General features: G+C 38.8%; 1 protein-coding gene across 1 annotated transcript in view; it reads right to left on the reverse strand.

The window, feature by feature from the left end:
• The window catches only part of AFF3 (ALF transcription elongation factor 3), a gene marked incomplete at its 5' end in the record, with an annotated part of 199717 nt that overhangs the window by 166371 nt on the left and 12228 nt on the right, over nucleotides 1–21118 (reverse strand). Inside the window, one exon of the mRNA XM_007466896.1 lies at nucleotides 14857–14908. Coding sequence (XP_007466958.1) covers nucleotides 14857–14908 — 52 coding nt within the window. The remainder of the gene's footprint in view (nucleotides 1–14856; nucleotides 14909–21118) is intronic.

Raw genomic sequence — 21118 nt, forward strand, 5'->3', positions numbered from 1 at the left:
GGAATGGCCTGCTTAACACAGGAGGGTGAGTGCGCGCGCGTGCGTGAATGCTTGGTCATCTGCCTGTTATTCCTACAGTCCCTGTCCCTTTGTATATTTCAGTCACTTAAGAAGCTCAGAGTGGAGATGGAATTCTCTGTGGCAGAACCCTGAGGGCAGAGGCTTAAATATTTTACATGTTTTTGTGGGGATCATTTGCTTTACCAAAATACACTCTGCCAACGGCAGAAGGCCCTTTGAGGTGAGCAGGTGGGCCGGGGCTGGGGAGCTGTTCTTTGACTTCTGCCAGCCACTCGGACTGTCAGATGAATTCCAGACTGCAGCCTCTACTACCTCCAAGGCCTCCATCACCGGGCAGAGATACCACCGTGACTCATCGCCTGTAACCAGCCTTCCTCCTGTCTCCTTCCGCAAGCTTCCTCACAGGCTCTGTGGGCTGCAATGCTCTCGACACTATGGAAGGAGAGCAGATATTCAGGGCTTGAAGGGAGCTGCCAGCCCTCTGCTCAGAAACAGAATTTCTTCCTTAGTATCTCTTCTAGTTCATGCGCCCTCTGCACCAGACCTAAAGCAGCGCCTCCAAGTGGCTCTGACCCAGCTGGGATCTCAGCTCTGCCACTGCCAACTGTGAGGTCTCACTCACTGAGACCTCGATTATCCCTTCTGTAATATGAGATGTAGTAATGTCACCTCACTGGATTGTTGTGAGACTGAAATAAGACAACGTGTCCGGCAGAGTGCCTGGCACGAGATAGACATTGAATGCATGGGGAGTAGCATTTTGGTACCAGGCTGCCTGAGAGGGGACCAGCATTAGAGGCATAGGGGTGCAAAGAGAATCTGTGATCTGGGGGTGGGAGGGACGGGGGAGAACTCAGTTTGTAAATATACAAGCTCTGCATTTCGCAGATTTATATCTAATTAAAATCCACAGAAAAGAAAGCACAAATCAAGCTAACGGTATTTCTGAAAGAAGATACGCGAAATGCACAGCGGATATATTCCAGACATCTTCTGTGTTATCCTGCATTCATTCATTCATTTACTCACACTAATAATCTTTTACTGAATAAGTATTATGTTCTAAATGCTGGGCCAGGCTTCAACACAAGAGTGTGAAGCAACTTTGTGAAAGAAAACACTTGGAGGAAGCATAATCAGCCTGTTAATGTCAGGCAATATTTATTGATTACGCACTGCAATCAATACATATGGTAATATTTATGGATTTACCACAGTCTCCCTTGGCCAGAGTGACTCAGAAAAACACTGCCATCTGCTGCAGTCACACTGAATACAGAGGAGCTCCAGTTTATTCGTGAATGTCTCTTTGGACCGAAAGAGCTCTTTGCAAAGGTGTCAAACTCACTTTCAGATACTGTCCACCTGAATCATTAAGTGAAGGAAGGCAGTTGCTTCTGTGGTCTAGTTAGGGGTTTAGTGAAAACTAACCCTTCCTGCACGGCATACACCCCAGATACCTACTTCTTGAGCCTGTGAATGGGTCCTGAAATTTTCTGAGTTGTCACTCCCTTGAGCTAAAGCTTTCCTTGGCCCTAATAGAATGCCTTGGGTTCTCTGAGGGGAGTCCTGCCAGGCGCCCTATAAACTAGCCTGTCAGGCGGTGTGGGCCAGAGAGATGGCCTGTGGCAGATGGGAGAGGCGACAGACTCACTGGAGGCAAATCTTTGGACAAGCTTCTTATACTCTTTCAGCCCTGATTTCCTCATCTGTAAAACAGGAAATAAGAACTTCCTTTCCAGGCTATTGGGAGGACAGAAGAAATCATCTCCATCAGGTGACCAAGCTGGGGTTAGAAACACTGCAGGGCCCCTACAGGTGGTTTCCTTTTTGTTCCTGACTCCCGTGGCACAAACTATCTCGTTAGTTGGTCAGTAACCTCTACTGTGTTTCGTGAACATGGGCTGACCAAAAATGAATTTATGTAGTTTGACCTGCATTTAAAAAATATTAACAAAAAACAAGAAAATGTCAGCGTCATGGTGGGTCCTGTTTTGTGACACTGTTGTTTGAAACATACACTCTCGTAGGATGTGACATATGGCTGACTGGGTAGGTTATATTTGAAAATTTGAGATGGGTATGATCTCCAAAGAATGAAAGCTGGAACTTGAAGGGATATTTGTATACTCATGTTCATAGCAGCGTAATTCACAACAGCCAAAAGGCAGAAGCAACTCAAATGCCCATTGATGGATGAATGGATAAAGAAAACGTCTATACACACAATGGAATATTATTCAGCTGTAAAAAGAAAGAAAATGCCTTTTTAAAGAGGAAGGAAATTCTGACACCTGCTACGACATGGATGAACCTTGAAAACATAATGCTAAGTGAAATAAGCCAGACACGAAAGGACAAATACTGTCTGATTCCACTTATATGAGGTCCCTAGAGTAGTCAAAATTAGAGAGACAGAAAGCAGACTAGTGGTTGCCAGGGGCTGGGGAGAGGAGGAAATGGAGACTTACTAGCTATGGCAACTTATTAATTTGGCCTATTAATGGGGCCAGAGTTTCAGTTCGAGAAGATGAAGAGTTCTGGGAATACGTCATGGTGATGGGAGCCACAACAATGTGAATGTACTTAATGCCCCTGAACTGCACACTTAAAGATGGTTAAGACTATAAATTTTATGCTATGCATATTTTATCACAATTAAAATTAAAACCCTTTAAATTACCCCAAAAAAGCTTGAGAAATGCTGACCTAGATGACACCTTGAGGAGAGGTATGTTTGGATGGAGTCCAGGTGTAGAGGAAAGAGAAAGCATCAGTTTACTTCTATGACCTCTGGGACCATGGGCCTTCCAGTCTGGTGTACGAACATGAAAGATAAGGTTTGCAGTCTTGTTCTGTGATGGCATAATTTCCAATCTACATTCCTGGATCTGTTTGCTGTTTTAATCTGACGGTATAACCAACACAGCAGCACATCTAATTTCCTTTTCAGGTAAAACTGACAGCCTTCTCACCTCTCTTTTCCTTCAGCAATGGTGCCCAGCCGCAGCTGTTCTTGTTGGTCTTTGAAGGCTGGGTCAAGGCCTTCCCTCCTTATCCACTGGACAAGCCATATTTGTCCAAGGTCTAATTTATTCATCTACATAACAAGGGGGTCCAAGGAGCCCTAGAGACCCTTCCTACGTTATTTTTTATTCTTAGTGTCTAAGAGTTGGAGAAATAGGATCTGGCCAATTTTCTCTAGGCAAAGTGTCTATACTAGATTTCTCATTTTCCTAGCAGACAGGAGCCTGGCAAATTACTTAAACAGATACGGAAAGGAAGTCTCTGGGGAAGGTACCTCGTGGGCTAAGAGAACAGTCACAGTTCATCATTTTAGACACGCATTGCTATGGCCAAAATAAATATCAGGAAGGTTTTAAACTTCTCTGAAAAAAAAAAAAAAAAACATCTTTTGGTAACAGTTCTCAAATCGACTTTGATCTCTCAAATTCCAAAACCTATTATATGATCAGTCTGTATAATCTTATTATTAAAAGCACATGCATAAGTGATAGATTTCTTTATATGTTTAGCACATAATTGTTCCTCTGTATATTTTTCCTCCATATTTAACATTTTCTAAGATAATTCTACATTGGGCATGAGATATTTTTAATAAATAACTATGGACTGAATGTTTGTGTTCCCCTCCCCCCAAACTTATATGTTGAAATTCTAACCCCCATTGTGATGGTATTAGGAGCTGGGCCTTTGGGAGGTAATTAGTCATGAGGGTAGAACCATCACGAATGGGATTAATGCCCTTATAAGAAGAGACACGAAAGAGCTTGCTTCTCCCCTCTCCGCTCTTTGCCATGTGAGGACACACCGAGAAGATGGCCATCTGCAAACCAGGAAGTGGGCCAGACACTGAATCTGCCGGCACCTCGATCCTAGACTTCCTGGGCTCCAAAACTGTGAGAGAGGAATTTCTGCTGTTTATAAGCCACCTAGTCTATAGTGGCTTGTTATAGCAGCCTGAACTGATGGAGGTAAATACTTTTCATTGATATAAACACGCTTCACCTTTCACCTTTATAAATGACTCACAGGTGCACATCAGACATCTGGAAAGGAGCTCTGGGCATCACCGTTAGACCCACTCTGTTCCATCAGTCAGTGATATCCAAGTCTTCTAAGACATTTAAAATTAGAAGTCAGTGGTGGAGGTGAATTCTCCAGCCACCTCCTGGCTATGCATTCTCCTTTGGGGAGAGGTAAAGGCAGGCACTGCGGGCCTCTGGTCCTATTGTCTGAAGGCTGGGAGAACAGCTCATTCCGGCTGACATGTCTGGAGAAGACTGACCACTCTGCGTTATTCTTCACAGCTCCCGCTTCACTAGAAGACCTCTGTAAGCTTAACCCTTTCTAAGCATGTCACCTTTTTTAAAGGAGAGATGACAACTCTCATTAAGCTCTGACCTGTACCAACTGCAGAGATAGGGTTGTTTTCTATCTTTTCTAAATCATGAATCCTGTTAAATGCAGTAATAAGTATTTACTGAGTGCCTACTAGGTAATGGCCACTTTCCATATATTACTTCCAACTACTATATTAACCTGGGAGAAATAAGATTTCACGGGCTGCTCTAATTCAGTTTGAGCTTAAAGCAGTTTCCAAGTCTCTCACTGTACAATGTGCACACCTGGTAGACCATTTCCTTCTGCTTCATTTTGTTACTTTTTTCTTCTTCTAGAAGTTTCACTATTTGTATTTACTCCAATTTCCTTAATTTATGAGGGTTATATATTTATTTATTTTTTTTGCTGTACGCGGGCCTCTCACTGTTGTGGCCTCTCCCGTTGCGGAGCACAGGCTCCGGACGTGCAGGCTCAGCGGCCATGGCTCACGGACACAGCCGCTCCGCGGCATGCGGGATCTTCCCGGACCGGGGCACGAACCTGTATCCCCTGCATCGGCAGGCGGACCCTCAACCACTGCGCCACCAGGGAAGCCCTATGAAGGTCATTTTTGAATCCTCATTTATTCTTTAAAGTATTAGGTACTTCGTTCAAATGCAGACAGGTCCTCCGTTAGGAGTTTTCTGCAAGCCTATGCTTCTGACCTCTGACGTAAGCGTGGATTTGCCAGTGGTGGGCAAATCTGGATTAAGCAAGCACAGCGACCCTGTGAAATTGCGGTCCTCGTTGTCTCTTGGAAATCTCCATTTGCTCCTTATTCCTAGAACGTTCCTAGTGAAGATGACAGTCTAAGAGGATCTCAGTCTGCTCTTCCTCTGCAGGCACTACCTTAGTCACTTGCTCTAAAAAGTCATCACCATAGTCAAGGTCATGTAGGTTTTCTTCTACGTTGTCTTTTAGGAGTTTTATAGTTTTGTGTTTTACATTTAGGTCTGTGATCCATTCTGGGTTAATTTTAGCGAGGGGTGTAAGGTCTGTGTCTAGATTCACTTTTTTGCATGTGGATATGCAGTGTTCTACCACCACTTGTTGAAAAGACCATCTTTATCCATTGTATTGTCCTTGATCCTTTGTCAAAGACCAGTTGACTATATTTATGTGGGTCTATTTCTGGGCTCTCTATTCTGTTCCACTGATCTACTTATCTATTCTTTCGCCAACACCGTGGCTTTAGAGTAAGTCTTGACGTCGGGTAGTCAGTCCTCCAGCTTTGTTCTCCTTCAATACTGTATTGGCTATTCTGTGTCTTCTGCTTTTCCACTGAGATTTTAAAATCAGTTTGTTGATATCCACAAAATACCTTGCTGGAATTTTGATTCAGATTGCATCGAATCTATAGATCAAGTTGGGGAATTTGTTTTTTATTAGAAGTCTTCCATTATGTTTCCAATATATTGGAAAGTATTCCAGTATACCAAGATTGTTTATCCATTTACCAGCTGATGCATATTGGGGTTGTTTCCAGTTTTCAACTATCAAGAATAAAGCCGCTATTAAAATTCTTGTACTAATCTTTTTTTTTTTGCGGTACGCAGGCCTCTCACTGCTGTGGCCCCTCCCGTTGCGGAGCACAGGCTCCGGACGCGCAGGCTCGGCGGCCATGGCTCACGGGCCCAGCCGCTCCGCGGCATGTGGGATCTTCCCGGACCGGGGCACGAACCCGCGTTCCCTGCATCGGCAGGCGGACTCCCAACCACTGCGCCACCAGGGAAGCCCAAATTCTTGTACTAATCTTTTAAAGGACATATGTTTCCCTTTTTTCCCATGCTAATAATTACAAATGGAATTACTGGATCTAGTACAAGTGTGTGCCTAATTGCTGGGGAATGCAATACATGTGTGTAAAAGGAACAGTTTTTAAAAATGGTTATGCCATTTTATGCTCCCATGAGCAATGCACTAGGGTTCCAAAGGCTTCATATCTCCTGACTATCTGGTGGTGTTGGTCTTTTCAATTTTAGTCATTCTAGTGGGTGCATAGTGGTATCTCATTGTGGCTTTAATTTGCATTTCCCTGAAGATGAATATTATTAGTAAAATGCATATTTTCAGTTCCTTACTGGACATTTGTATATCTTCTTTGTCTGTTCGAGGCTTTGCCCATTTAAAAAATTTGTGTCTTTATCATTTTGTTATTGAATTGTCAGGGTTCCTTATATATTCTGTATACAAACTATTTGTCAGATATATGTATTGCAAGTATATTCTCCCAGTTTGTGTCTTGCCTTGTCATTTTGATGATCAGATGTTTTGAATTTTGATGAAATACAATTCATCGGGGTTTTTCCTTTTCTTTTCTGTGGTTTTGTGATTTCTGTAAGAAATCATTGCAGGTTGTGAAGATATTGTCCAATGTTTTCCTTTAGAAGCTTTATAGTTTTGGCCTTTACATGGAGGTCTGTGATCCATCTCAACTGTGTCTTAAGTGAGATTCAGATTTTCCTCCAGTAGCTCCTAGAGCACCATTTGTTGAAGACTTGTCTTTGTCAAAAATCAGTTGACCATATATGTGTGGGTCTATTTCTAGACTCTGTTTTGTTCCACTGACTTGTCTGTCCATGGCAATGCCACACTACCTTAATTACTTTAGTTTTACAGTAAGTCTTGAAATCAGGTACTGTAAGGCCTCCAACCCTGCTGTTCTTCAAGACTGTTTTGGCTCCCTAGGACACTTGCTTTTCTATAAAGATTTTAGAATCAACTTGTCATTTTCTAGAAAAGTGCCCTGTTGGCCTTCTGATCAACACTGTGTTGTATCTGTATATCATTATGAGAAGAACTGACATATTAACATTAGGAGCCTTCCAATTTATGAAGATCTCTCCATTTAAGTCTAAAATTTCTCTCATCAAGGTTTAACAGCTTTCAGTGTACAAGTCTTATATGTCTTTTGTTAGATTTATTAAGTATTTTATATCATTGCAAATGGGACTGCTCTTTAAATTTCATTTTGCAATTGTTTACTGCTATTAGAAACACGACTGATTTTTGTAAACTGACCCTGCTAAATTCTTTTATTGGTTCTAGTAGTTGTTTATTAAATTTCTTAGGATTTTCTCTATAAACAATCATTCATAAAGATTTTTCCAAAAGATTTTTTCAATCTTTATGCCTATTATTTCTTTTTCTTGCCTTACTGTACTGACTAGAACTACAACGCTGAATAGAAGTGATAAACGCAGACATTACTGCTATGTTCTTGACCTTAGGAGGAAAGTGTTTGGTATTTCACCATTAAATATGACATTAGCAGTAGGTCTGGGGGTAGATGCCCTTTGTCAGATTAAATAAGTTCCCTTCTTGTACTAGTTTGCTGAGAGTTATAAAAATCACGGATGGGTGTTGAATCATGTCAAATGCTTCGCCTTCATTTATTTAGAGGATCATATGGTTTTTCTCCTTCATTCTATTAATATGGTGGATTACGTTAATTTTTCTTCTAACATTAAGCCAACCATTCATTCCTGTGATAAACCCTACTTAGTTATAATGAATTATGTCCTTTTCATATATCACTGGAACATATATGCTAATGTTTTATTAAGGATTTTTTAGTGTTTATGAGAGACATTGGATTACAATTTTCTCTTCTTATAAGGTTTATGTCAGATTTCGGTATCAAGGTTATACTGGCCTTATACAATGAATTGGGTAGTTTTTCTTCCTCTTCTATTTTCTGAAGGAGTTTGTATAAGACTAGCAGTTCATTTGTCGGTGTTTCGTTAGTAAAAACATTTCTTACTTAAGTTTTCACGGAATTTACCAGTGAAACCACCTGCCTCTGGAGGAATTTTCTTTGTGGAAAAGTTTTGATTACAAATTCAATTTCTTTAATAGCAATACGGTCATTCAGATATCCTATTTCTTCATGTGGCAGTCATGGTAAGTTACTTACGGTAACTGTATTTTTCAAGGAAACTGACTATTTCATCTAAGTTGTCAAATTAATTAGCAGAAAGTAGTTCATAATATCCAGTTACCGTTGTTTAAACTTCTGTAGGCTATATAGTGATACCCACTCTTTCTTTGCTAATGTTAGTGATTTATGTTTCCCTCCTCTCTTCCTTGATTAGACTTGTTAGTGTTTTGTTAATTTTACTAAAGTTTTAAAAGAACTAAATTTTGGCTTTATTGATTTTCTCTATTGTTTAAAAATTTTTATTCCTAACTTTATTATGTACTTCTTCCTAATGATTTGGGTTTAATTTATTCTTCCTTTCTAGCTTCGTAAAGTGGAAACATAAATTACTGATGCTCAACTTTGTTCTTTTCTAGTCATGTAAAGCTATACATTTTTTTGTTGTGTGTATTGTTTTAGCAAAGTCCATAAATTTTCATAAACTGTACATGCGTTTTCATTCAGTGAAAATTTTTTCTAATTTCCTTTGTGATTTATTCTAACTCAAAAACTATTTAGAAATGTTATTTAACTTTCAAATATTAGGCATTTTCTAGAATTTCATTGCTATTGACTTATAATATAACCATGCTGTGATCACAGAACACATTCTGCAAGATTTTAATCATATGGAATTTATCTATATGTCTTTTATTGTGCACAATAAGGTCTTGCTTCATGTGTACTTGATAAGATTACATATCTTGCACCAGTCGGGTGTAGTGTTTTATAAATGTCAATTAGGTCAAAGTGGTTGACAATGTTCAAATATTCTATATACTTCCTAATATTTTGTTTAATTTTTCTACTGATTACTGAAGAAATGGATGTTAAAAATCTCTATTATTATTGTTCTGTCAGTTTTTGTTTCATATATTTTGATAATCTCTTAGTAAATACATACATATTTATGACTGGTCTGTTTTCCTCATTAACTGACCTTTTTAGCATGATAAAATGTTCTTTTTACCTCTTCTAATACTCTTTGTCTAGAAGTCTGTTTGGTAGTTTAATAGTGTCACACTAGCTTTCTTATGCTTACTGTTTACACAGTCTATCTTTTCCTCTTCTGGCTTCAACCTACTCTGTTTTTATATTTAAATTGTATATCTTATAGACAGTAGGAAGTCTTTCAAATCTAATTTATTTTGGTATTTTATTTTAATCCCTCCAATGACATTTATGCTTTTTCTGGTATTTTTTTTTTTTAGTGGTTTTTCTGGTTATTATACTATGCATCCTTAACTTATTGCCAGTCTACTTGGATTTAATATTATATCACTTCACATAAAATGTAAGAATCTTAGAGTCATGCAATTCCATTTGCCCTCTCTTATCCTTTGTGGTGTTTTTGTCATACATTTTATATTTACATACATCATAAGTCCCATAAAAGAGTATCTTGTTTTTTACATTACATAATCTTTTATATTTACATATATATTTATCATTTCCTGTAAATACTTCCTTCGTGTAGGTCTGAACTTCCCCCTGATATTATTCCCATTCAGCCTGACAAACTTCCTTTATCACTGATTGTGGTGCCGGCCTTCTGGAAGTAAATTCTCTCAGATTTTGAAAAACCAAAAATGTCTTTATTTCACCTTGTTTTGAAGGATATTTTTGCTAGATTTAGAATTCTAGCTTGATAAAGTTCTTTATTTTTTTTTTAATTTATTGTTTTTATTTTGTCTTCCAGCACTTTAAAGATGTCTTTGCATTATATTCTAGCCTCTGTTGTTGTTGGTGGGAATCCTTTGGTTAACTGCATCACTGTTACCTTTTACACAATGTCATTTATCTCTGGCAATGTTCAAGATTTTTCTCTTTATCTTTAATATAGGTTTTAGCAATTTTACTGTAACGTTTCAAGGTGTGGTTTTATTTTATTTATCCTGCCTAGGATTTGTTAAGCTTCTTACATTTGTAAGTTAATGTGTTCAGCCAGTTTGGGATGCCTTCTGCCATTATCTCTTTGAATATTTTTTCTGATCTGTTTTTTTCTGTCCTCTCCTTCTCAGACCCCAATTACACGTATATTATACTACTTGATATTGTCCTATAATTGACTGAGGTTCTGTTTATTGTTTTTAATCTTCATTCTCACTGTTCTTCATATTGGATAATGCTTATTGATCTGACTTTAAGTTTACTTACCCTTTATTTGGTCATTTCCATTCTTCACTAAGGCCATCCAGTGAAATTTTTGTTTCAAATATTTCACTTTTCAGTTCCAGAATTTTCACTCGGTTCTTCTTAATCATTTCCATTTCCCTGCTGAGAGTCTTCTTCTTTCAATTATTATGACCATGTTTTCCTTTATATTCTTGAATATATTCTAACACCTGCTTTAAAGTTATTGCCTGAAAATTCCAACATTTAGGTTACTTCAAGTTCTATTATAGCAATTACATTTTTTCTTGATTATGGATAACAATTTCCTATTTCTATACATATCTGTTAATTTTTGATTAGATAATAAATATTATGAATGACAGGTAATAGAGGCTCTAGATCTGTTTTATTCCTTTAAAGAGTGTTAATATTTTTGTTTCAGACAAATTACTAGCTGAACTTGTGAATGCTTAGGATTACACTTTGTTATGATCTACTTTGGTTTTGCCCTTAGTTTTAGGATGAATCCTTTATTCCGAAGGCGAGGCCTTTCTGAGGGTTCAGACAAAAACCTAAGTGTTTGCCAAGTCCCTATAACTTGGGTGAGATTCAAATTCCAAACTCTACAGGCAATCTTCGTAGGCAACAGGCAGCTATTGAAATGTCTGCTCAGCTTTTCAGCTCTCTAGCTATTGTTTTCCACTGGGCTCACTGGCCTTTCTCCCATACCTATGCAGTTTAGAAGTCACCCAAGCATGGAGGAGAATTTATATACAGAAGTGGAACTCTCTTCTCTATGGCTGCCTCCTTTCTGGAATTTCTTCCCTTAAATCCCAGCCACTCTGGCAGCCTTGAACTCCATCCTCATATACTTCAAGAATATATGACTGTGGCCTTGAGCTGTATTTACTCTTGGTGGAATGGGGAGTGCCCTCAGGAGAGAAGCTGTATAAATGTAGGTCTCATGCATTCCAATTCTTTCTCTCAAGGATCAAACTGCCAACATTTCTGCCTTCTTTTGATCAGCCTCTAGTGTCTTCAAATAGTTTAGTTTTTTAAAAAATATTTCATCCAGAGTTTTTTTTTTTTCTTTTTCTTTGCAGTACGCGGGCCTCTCACCGTTGCGGCCTCTCCCGTTGCGAAGCACAGGCTCCGGACGCGCAGGCTCAGCAGCCATGGCTCACGGGCCCAGCCGCTCCGCGGCATGCGGGATCTTCCTGGACCGGGGCACGAACCCATGTCCCCTGCATAGGCAGGCGGACTCTCAACCACTGTGCCACCAGGGAAGCCCTTTTTTCTTTTAAGATTTTACATACAAATGAGGTCATATGGTATTTGTTTTTCTCTGTCTGACTTATTTCACTTAGGATGATGCCCTCAAGGTCAATCCATTTTGTCGCAAGTAGCAGGATTTCCCTCTATGGCTGAATAATATTCCGTTGCGTACAGATACCACATTTTCTTTATCCATTCATCCATCAGTGAACACTTAGGTTGCTTCCATGTCTTGGACATTGCAAACAATGCTAATCTCTCGTTTTTAAAAGAGGCTAGTGAGGAAAGATGCTTTTTCAGAAAATGAGCTGTCTGGATACTCTCAATTTTATACTACGATTTAAAACCAAAAAATGGCTTTAAATGACTCACAGGTCATGGAACTATACAGACAGAGGGATGTACAGGCATTACTGAAGCCAGGTCTGTCCCACCAAACCACAAATATAGAAGAGGTATCTTTCCTAGTGCCTGTGTGTATGTTATTCACAGTTTTCAGCTCTCCTTCACCTCTTTGGTTTCCACGGAGCTCATAATTTTTGGTCTGTTTTATCACCTTGTTCCATCTTCTGGCATCTGTATACTCCTGATTCTCCTGACCTGGCTTCTAAATCATTTTGATTGCTCTGACCCTTAATGTTGAGTGTCCTCTCAAAATCCATATGTTGAAGTCCTAACCTCCAGTACTTCAGAATGTGATTTTATTTTGAGGCAGCATCTTCACGGGGTAATCATGTTAAAATGAGAACATTAGGGTGGGCGATAATCCGACATAACTGGTATTTTTATAAAAAGGGGAAATTTGGACACAGAGACATGCAGAGAAGGAAGATGATGTGAAGAAACACAGGGAGAAGATGTTTATCTACAAAACAACGGACAAGGTCTGGAATTGATCCTTCTTTCACAGAAGAAACAAACCCTAATGACTGACCTTGGGCTTCTAGCCTCCAGAACTGAGACAAGAAATTTCAGTTGTTTAAGGGACCCAGTCTATGCTACTTTGTTACAGCAGCCCTAGCAAACGAATACACTTACCACTTAACAAATAAATGGGTCCCCACTTTTCTCCTTGGTTCTAACTTATGACTTTGTCTCCTAAGATCCACTGACCCCTCAGTAAGGTAAATGGCCAAAAAAGCTCAATATCCAAAGATGTGTGTCCCAATTTTTTCACTTAAGTTGAATGACTTTTCTGATCCTTAGATTCCTTATACATGAAATAAGGATACTGTCTTACCTATCTGTCTGCAGAGATAAAGCTGAGATAGGATACCACACAGAGACTGTAAAATGCTACGCAAGTCTAAGGCATCCTGAGTCCCTGCTCTTTATTCATAATGAGCTGATCCTCTTGCCTAATTATAACAGACCACGGTTAGAAGGTTCTTTGGGAGGCTCAAGTTTAGAATTCTCCACTTTTAAGAGGGATACTTGCAGCCCCAGGCTTTATTCCTGCTATTTCTAGTTCAAGAGGCAGGATATGAGATGGATGACTAAGTCTGTTTTGCTCAAAGAGACAAGAATGTGGGGTGATGCTTCAAACTTTCACTGTTCACAAATCTCCAGAGGGTTTAAAAATAATTCCTCAGACAACATATTTATTTTGATAAGGTAATGAGTTATGGAAACCAATTCTTTTAGAGAATGGACTTTTCGGAGATGTATAAGGGGCGGAGAACTTTAGCGGCACGTCAAACTGTATTAACAAAATCGGAGTCCACTGAATGTGATTTTAAATTTGAAAAAATTAAATGCAGGATGCTAGCAGCTTTCCAAAGTATTTTGTATGCTCCTTTGCCTGCTTTTAAGATGATTTGCTAATAAGAATTTGAAAAATTGTTGTTTCTACAGTAATTAACACTTTTATAAAATTATTTATAAAAAAATATAACTTACTCCCAAATAGTTGACATTCTAGTTGCATAAATTCTTATCTAGTCTCAAACACTGCTCAAAAGAACTACATATTTAAATGATTCTACCCTTTTCAGTTCTCTAGAATGCCTCCAGATGGCATTAAAACCCTTCTCCTACTATATTTTACAATCAAAAATTTAAAAATTAGTAATATTTTAACCATTTAAAACCAGTCACATTCATTATATCGTTAGAAATCATGATAATGGAACTATTTTGAACTTTTAGGGTAACATCTTAAGAAACATGTAATCATAACCTTTATGAAACAAATAGCCATCCTATGTAAGCCAAAGGCTCTTCCTAAATTGAGAAACAGATCTTGGACAAATACACTCAATAATGTTATATCATAAGCTGTCATTTCTAATGAATAGCACTTTAAATGCTTAGTAATAAGAGCACTGGCCCAAATATAGATATACGCACAAAACTGTCTTATAATAAGAAAACACATTTAACTCCTCAGAAATGATAAAAAAAAAAAAATAATGATTTTTAAGGAGTAAACCTGTTACTAATTCCTATGGAGCTAAAATAATTTGTTAGCTTGTGAATTATGTAAACTTTGGCATATAAATTTGGCATCAAATTAATCGTCAAAACATTTTTTGGATTGCTGGGGAATTGAGAGGAAAAAGACAAAACGTAGAGTGAAGCACATGTTTTAAAAGAGCCTTTTCTTATCTTTTTAAAACTGCGTTTGTTAACTCAAAACTATGAACAAACCCTTGAGGGTCCAGAGATATCTATAACTGTATATTTCACATAATTCAGAGGTGAGGTTGCAAAGGGCAGGCTTTAAAATGACACTGGTACTCCCCAGGTGTGCAGGACAGACTATCTCCTAGTATGTGTGAAAAGTCCTCTAATTATGTAGGACAGTGATGGAAGTTGCCAAGCAAATTCCAAAAGCTTTCCTCCCCTCTCCCTGCCAAAATAATACCGTCAAATCTCGTTACATTTGTACTTTATGAAGAGGAGCCTTGTGTTTTCAAGATTATTCTTACTGGGCTAAAGCATAAGAAAGACCTCAAAATGCATATGCACCCAAAAGCATTTGAAAACACATTATCATGAGAAAGAGAACCACAGGCTTCTTTCCATTATTATTGTTACTATAACAAGATATTTGCGCTGTTTCATATTATAAGCATATTAAAGAACAATCATCTCGGGATAGAAACAGGAAACAGACTTACGATGTATTCGATGTGCCATTGTCTGGACTCCCTGGCTCAGCATCACCTTTCTCTTAAAAAGGAAGAAAATACCAACATGTGAGCGTTACAGCCTATAAGATTTAAGAGAGGTTCAATATATTTCCACATTCCTACTAACAACCATTCAAAATGTGCAGCAGGAGGCTTTTAAAACATCTTTTTTATTGTCCAAGAACCAGATTTGCAAAATAATTTCTGCTTTGTAATACAATGGCCCGGGCAAGGATCTGTGAATAGGTACTACGGAGCTGTTTGCAAACAAGCAGAGGTTCAGAGTGGAGACCCTGCCAAAAGATGAATACCTTACAGATGGCATCTGTTTCCTTCTACTTCTTTTACAGGAAACTTAAGGAAATAAACCCCATTAGCATTCTAGATGCAAGGCGTTTTGAATTCTGATCCCGTCTGCTAACACAAGCTAAACCAGGTCAGGTGACATCAGAACTTGGAGGAGAGAATTTTACACAACACTGAGGTTGCACCCTAGCTTACAAGATTCTCAAGAATTACACCCCACAGAGAGCCCCAGCAGCAGGTTCTGGGGTCACCCTGTTAATGCAGAATAAGATATAAATCAGAAATCCTTCCTGGCCATCTGAGAGACTAGTTAAAGAAATGTTTCTGCCGTCTGTGGTCACCGAGGATTGAATGGGCTTTAATGAAGGGAGCCTGGAACCAGTTCGTTTTTTGTAGTTTTAAAGGGCAAATTCCTCTTGCAATTGACATAATGTAAGTCTTAGATCCTCGGCCATTGATGGCTTGACACCATACATCCTTGTATTGTAAGGCACTTCTTTTTGTTTTCTTGGGGCTAGGGGATGGAGGAAGGTCATGACTGCCATTGTGAGTTAGCTGTGGTTAGTTAGGCTGGTTATGTAGTGCTAAAAGTTTAACATACCCCAGAGAAGGTTATGAGTTGCAAGAGATGGGCCTGATGGTGGCAAATTGCTTTGCTTTGCTCTTTCAAGTCAGGCCTGGAGACCTCACAGAATCCCCCAGTCTGCTGTTTAGGGCTTCAGGCTCATGTCCTGTACCAAGTCCCTTTTGTCAGCTGTAGCCATTAGCTTATTGTCACCGAGGCTTGGGAATGACCCCCTAAATTACATGATGAACACATTCTGAAGATATCGTCCAAACTGAACTCAAAAGGAAACTTTATAATTTCTTTTCCTTTTTGTTCTTTCAAACCGAACGGTTGTGAGAGAAAGAAGACAGTGACATATAGTGCACACATCTATCTCAGATGTAACTCTGTGGTAATGCGTGTCTACACACTGCCGGGACATACGTGAGGGACAGTCACCTTGTGAAAAGTCACATCTGTTTTAACTGCCTCAACAGCAAACACTGACGGAGTCCCAGTACGTGGGAAACCATGCTGAAGTAAAAACAGAGGCAGAGAATTAATAAACTTGCTCTAAAGCTTGCACGTTCATAACATATTTTGTCTTCCAGGCCAGGTTTGTTGTAAACTCACTTAGGAGACATGCAAGACCTTGTCAACTGGCTTTTGTGCTAGAAAATAACCTTAGTACTGTCCAAAATCACTTTTCAAATGAGAAACCACAATTCCTGCCAGAATCCTAAAGTACAGAGTTGTAACACCTGCATTACCTAAGATAAAACTAAATGGAGGTTTAATTTTTCTCAAACATAGCGATCTTTTTTTTCCCCTTTAATTTGGAGACATTGGTTACTTTCCCTGGTCTGTGGCTGCCAGAAGTTACCCCACATCCAATCATCATCAGGAATGTAGGCAGCAGGCTCAGAAGCCCAGGCAACAGTAAACATTTCTCAACAACTTATGTCATTAAGAAAAAGGAAATCAATATGATACATGAAGACATTGTTTGGATGTCTGAATAAATATGTTTTACCTTGACCAACAATGCTGCCAGATAACCCGCGGGCTGAGAGGACATAGGCCTTATTGCACATGGGATCTGGGGGCTGCAGGAATAGGGAGCCGGATCCGTGCAGGGACAAAGCTGCAGCTGATTATCTCTGCTCTTAGCAGCACTTACGTTGTGGCAACGGGGAAAACAGAATAGGTTCTGGCAATCAGGAAGGATGCAATGGGGCCAAACTGGGCATTTATGAACAGTCGGGGAATGAGTGCTCTCAGCTGATCATGAATTAACCTTTTTGGGGAAAAGTCAACGCAGGATGGAGTCAGGAAGTAAAACTATGTTTGCCCTTCAGAAAGAATGAAACACAAAATTCTCTCCAATATCTGGAAATTTTACGTGATGTAATTTCTGAAGTTAACTTGAAGTGTCTATGTGCACAAGCCATGGAGAATCATAGGCTCTTTATCAGGACCCGAGGGAAAATGATGGATGTGAGCTGGAAAAAATTCTCAGTAAGGGAGTTTTCAGTTGGGTGCTCAGGAGATGTTTCCTCTCCGCCGCCAATGAGGCCTGGTGGGGGTTCGTCCTGATTATTCCAGCTGTTTTCATGATAGATTCAACACTGCTCTCCTAGGGAAGGAACCTGCATTGATCTTTAAGACACTGGGCATAAGAGATAGGCTCAGGTGCAGTGTGGTCATTTTGCAGGCGGAAATATAATTAAAGAGAGAAAGAGAAAAAACGAGCCATAGAAAGAAAATGTATACATTCATACTCACATATAAATACATATGTATGTGTATATGTACATTACATGTATACTCTCAGCTTGACACTCTATATTTGTCTACCTGAGTCTTCCACAGTACCAAACATATATTACATGCTCAGTATATGTCTTCTGTCTGATGACCTATCATTAACACAGTGTCCCACGCTACAGTGGGAAAAGAGGAGAAAGGTACACATACCACTGAGATGGTATACAAGTTAAGGTATGAAACAGCTTGATGCCTCCAATAGGTCACTTAAAAAATTACAGTAGCTACATGTTTAATCCAGTAAATCTACCAAGGACTTTTATGTCGAGGAGTCTCTCTGGAAACACAGATAATATCTAATTCACGCCCCTTCAACTGAAAATGACTGCACTGCTGGAGTACCATAATTAGCGCTATGAAAAGGAAATCAAAATAGACCTAGGCTGTCTTCTGCTTCGAAGGCAAGTTTTGCTGTGCTACCACTTTATAATAAAAGTAATCTGTGCTCAGGGTAAAGAAAAAAAAAACTGAACAGTAGAGAAAAGGTAACGACTCTGCTTGCTTTTGTCATTAGTCCTGTTAGCCCTGCAACTATAACGCTAAGTAATATGCTTATTTCTAGATGAATCAACTTCAGACAGTATGTAATAATTTCTGATATGCAAAATGAGAGCTAAGATATTTAATACACTTATACTACCACCTCCCTTCCGCTTAAAATTTTTGTTAGTTCTGTTAAACTTTAGTGTCTAGTGGGTATTTTAACTTTGAATAAATTTAACCTATTTTTTGATTAAACAACTTCTGACAGTACCTTTTCTTTTATACTATGCGAAGTGAGGCAACTCACGTCCCACTATGCACAGCTATACCTTTCCTCCGGCATAGCCAAGATTTAAAATATTTATATTCTGTTCAGTAACTATTAATGAGTCATCCTCATTAATATTAATTTTTTTTTTTTAAGTTTTGTTTTTTCCACGGTACGCGGGCCTCCCACTGTTGTGGCCTCTCCTGTTGCGGAGCACCGGGGCACGAACCCGTGACCCCTGCATCGGCAGGCGGACTCTCAACCACTGGGCCACCAGGGAAGCCCCCCTCATTAATATTAATTTAATCAATAATTTAATTTTGGGAATTGCCCATAGGCCATGAGAAAAATTATACATGAATAATGGAATTTACAATATTATAACAACATATATATTAGCCTCTAAGGAACAGTAGAGAGACTGGACCTGCACAGAGGGTCTCTGCCACTACACTTGAAAGAAGGCAAGGGTTCCCAGTATTTACGTCAAATGGATTCTCATACTTATATCTCATCATGGCACAGGTTCATTTGTCCCAAGTAAAGGCTATGTTTTTCCTAAAGAGAAATTCAATAGAGCATGCACGTAATGTGTACAGAAATGTTTATATACAGTTTTTAAAAAGTAAAATGAGTTAACCGTAAAAACACATTCCAGGCTCAGAAGTGGGACACTGACAAGAAATAACCCAGAAGCCTCCTGAGCTTGTGTCCTATTCAAGCCCAGCTAGCTAGCTAGCAATGGATTTTTGTGTCAATCATTCTCCCTTTCTTGACAGTTTCTGCCACCATGAATTAATTTGTAAATAAAAGTCTTTACTTTTTCCTGACTTTAAATTTCATATGAATGCAATCATAGTGCAGGTATTCTTCTGGGATTACTTCTGTCATTCAATGATACGACTTTAGATTCAGCCAATGTGATGTGCATAGCTTTGGTTCATTCACCCTCACTGCTGTGCAGCATCTCCTTATAAAAATCTGTCATTTTGGGCTTCCCTGGTGGCGCAGTGGTTGAGAGTCCGCCTGCCGATGCAGGGGACACGGGTTCGTGTCCCGCTCCGGGAAGATCCCACATGCCGCGGAGCGGCTGGGCCCGTGAGCCGTGGCCGCTGAGCCTGAGCATCCGGAGCCTGCGCTCCGCAACGGGAGAGGCCACAACAGTGAGGGGCCCGCGTACAGCCAAAAAAAAAAAAAAAATCTGCCGTTTTCCTTTATTTGACACTTTTTCAGTGTTCTACTTAAGAAATACATCAGAAAGATGTTCTCTATTACCTTTTGAAAGTGTATAATTTTACTGTTCACATTTAGGTCTTCTACAAATGCCTGGAATAGTTTCTGTATATGATGTCAGGTAGGAGATAGTTTGCTTTTTTTCCCTATCGATAACCAATTATTCTGGTACTATCTATTAAGAAGCCCATTCTTTCCCCATTGATCTACATTGTTAGCTCTGACACGAATCCAGTTTTCATAAATCTGTGGTCTGTTTCTGGGCCCTTTATAACTGTTTCATTGCTCAATTTATTATTATCTTCATTACTTAGCTAAAACATTTATTCATTCATTCACTCATTCATTCATTCATATAATAATATTAGTAAGGCAAGGCTCCAACCTGGTCCTTCTTAAGGAGTGACTGAGTTATTTTTGGTCCCTTGTTCTATCAAATAAATTTGAGAATCGCCTTGTCAATTCCCAGATACACGGCTGCTGTTGAGAAGTCAACTGGAAGTTTAATTGTTACTTCTTTGAAGTTATTAAGGGCATTTTAAGAATTTTTTCTTTACCTGTGTGGCTTGCAGTTTAACTATAATATGTCTAGGGTGGACTTCTTTCTATTTATCCTGCTTAAGATTCATTGGGTTTCTTGAATCTATGGGTTAGTGTCTTTCAATTCTGGAATATTTTCAGCCATCATCTCCTTTAATATTCCCTCTGTTCCCTTACCTTTTTCTGGAATTCTAGTTAAATATATTTAGGCCTTCTCACTTTATACTCCAGGTTTGTTAACTTCCTTTTCATATTTTCCATTTCTGTCTCTCTAGGCTGCATTCTAGATAATTTCTTAAGTTCAATTTCCTGATTCATTACTTTTTCTTCACCTATGTGTAATCTGCTGTTAAACCTGACCAAAGAAATTTTAATTTCTGTTATTATTTCCTAACTTCTAGAGGTTCTGATTAGTACATTTTTCAAATGTTTTTGTTCTTTGTCATATTCTCAATTCTCTCATTTCTGTAAATTAACGTAAGCACTCTTACGTTATATTCCGGGCTTGGTAATTCCAATATCTGAAGTCCTTGGAGGTCTCTCTAATTCTCTGCTGTCTGTTCTTTTTCCTTGCTCTTGTTTCATTGTACATAAGCGTTTTTGACAATGAGTGCTCATTTCCTGAGGAATTCTATTTCTATTATTATTTATTCTTATCCATTTTCTTTTTCTGGTATTCCTACTAGCTGGATTTGGCCCTTCCACCCTGACTAATCTTCCACGTAACTTAATTTCCTTTCATATTTTCCATCTGACTTTTGCTTTATATTCAGAAAAAAAAATGTTTTCAACCTTATTTTCCAGACTTCAGACTTCAGCTATTATCGATTACATTTTTAAATTTTGTCAACCCTATTTTTAATTCTGGAGTGCTCATTTGTTCTGTACCTGCTTCTTTTTCATACCAATCTGGTCTTTTTATCTGATGCAAATAATTTCAAATCCTTCTGAAGACTGGCATTACATTTGAAATGTGTTTCTTCTGTTCCTTGAATTAAGTAGATTTCCTCTGCGTCATTCCTTCTCTTCGGTGCTCCTGGGTTAGG

Source organism: Lipotes vexillifer, unplaced genomic scaffold (assembly GCF_000442215.2).
Source record: "Lipotes vexillifer unplaced genomic scaffold, Lipotes_vexillifer_v1.1 scaffold28, whole genome shotgun sequence".
NCBI lineage: Eukaryota > Metazoa > Chordata > Mammalia > Artiodactyla > Lipotidae > Lipotes > Lipotes vexillifer.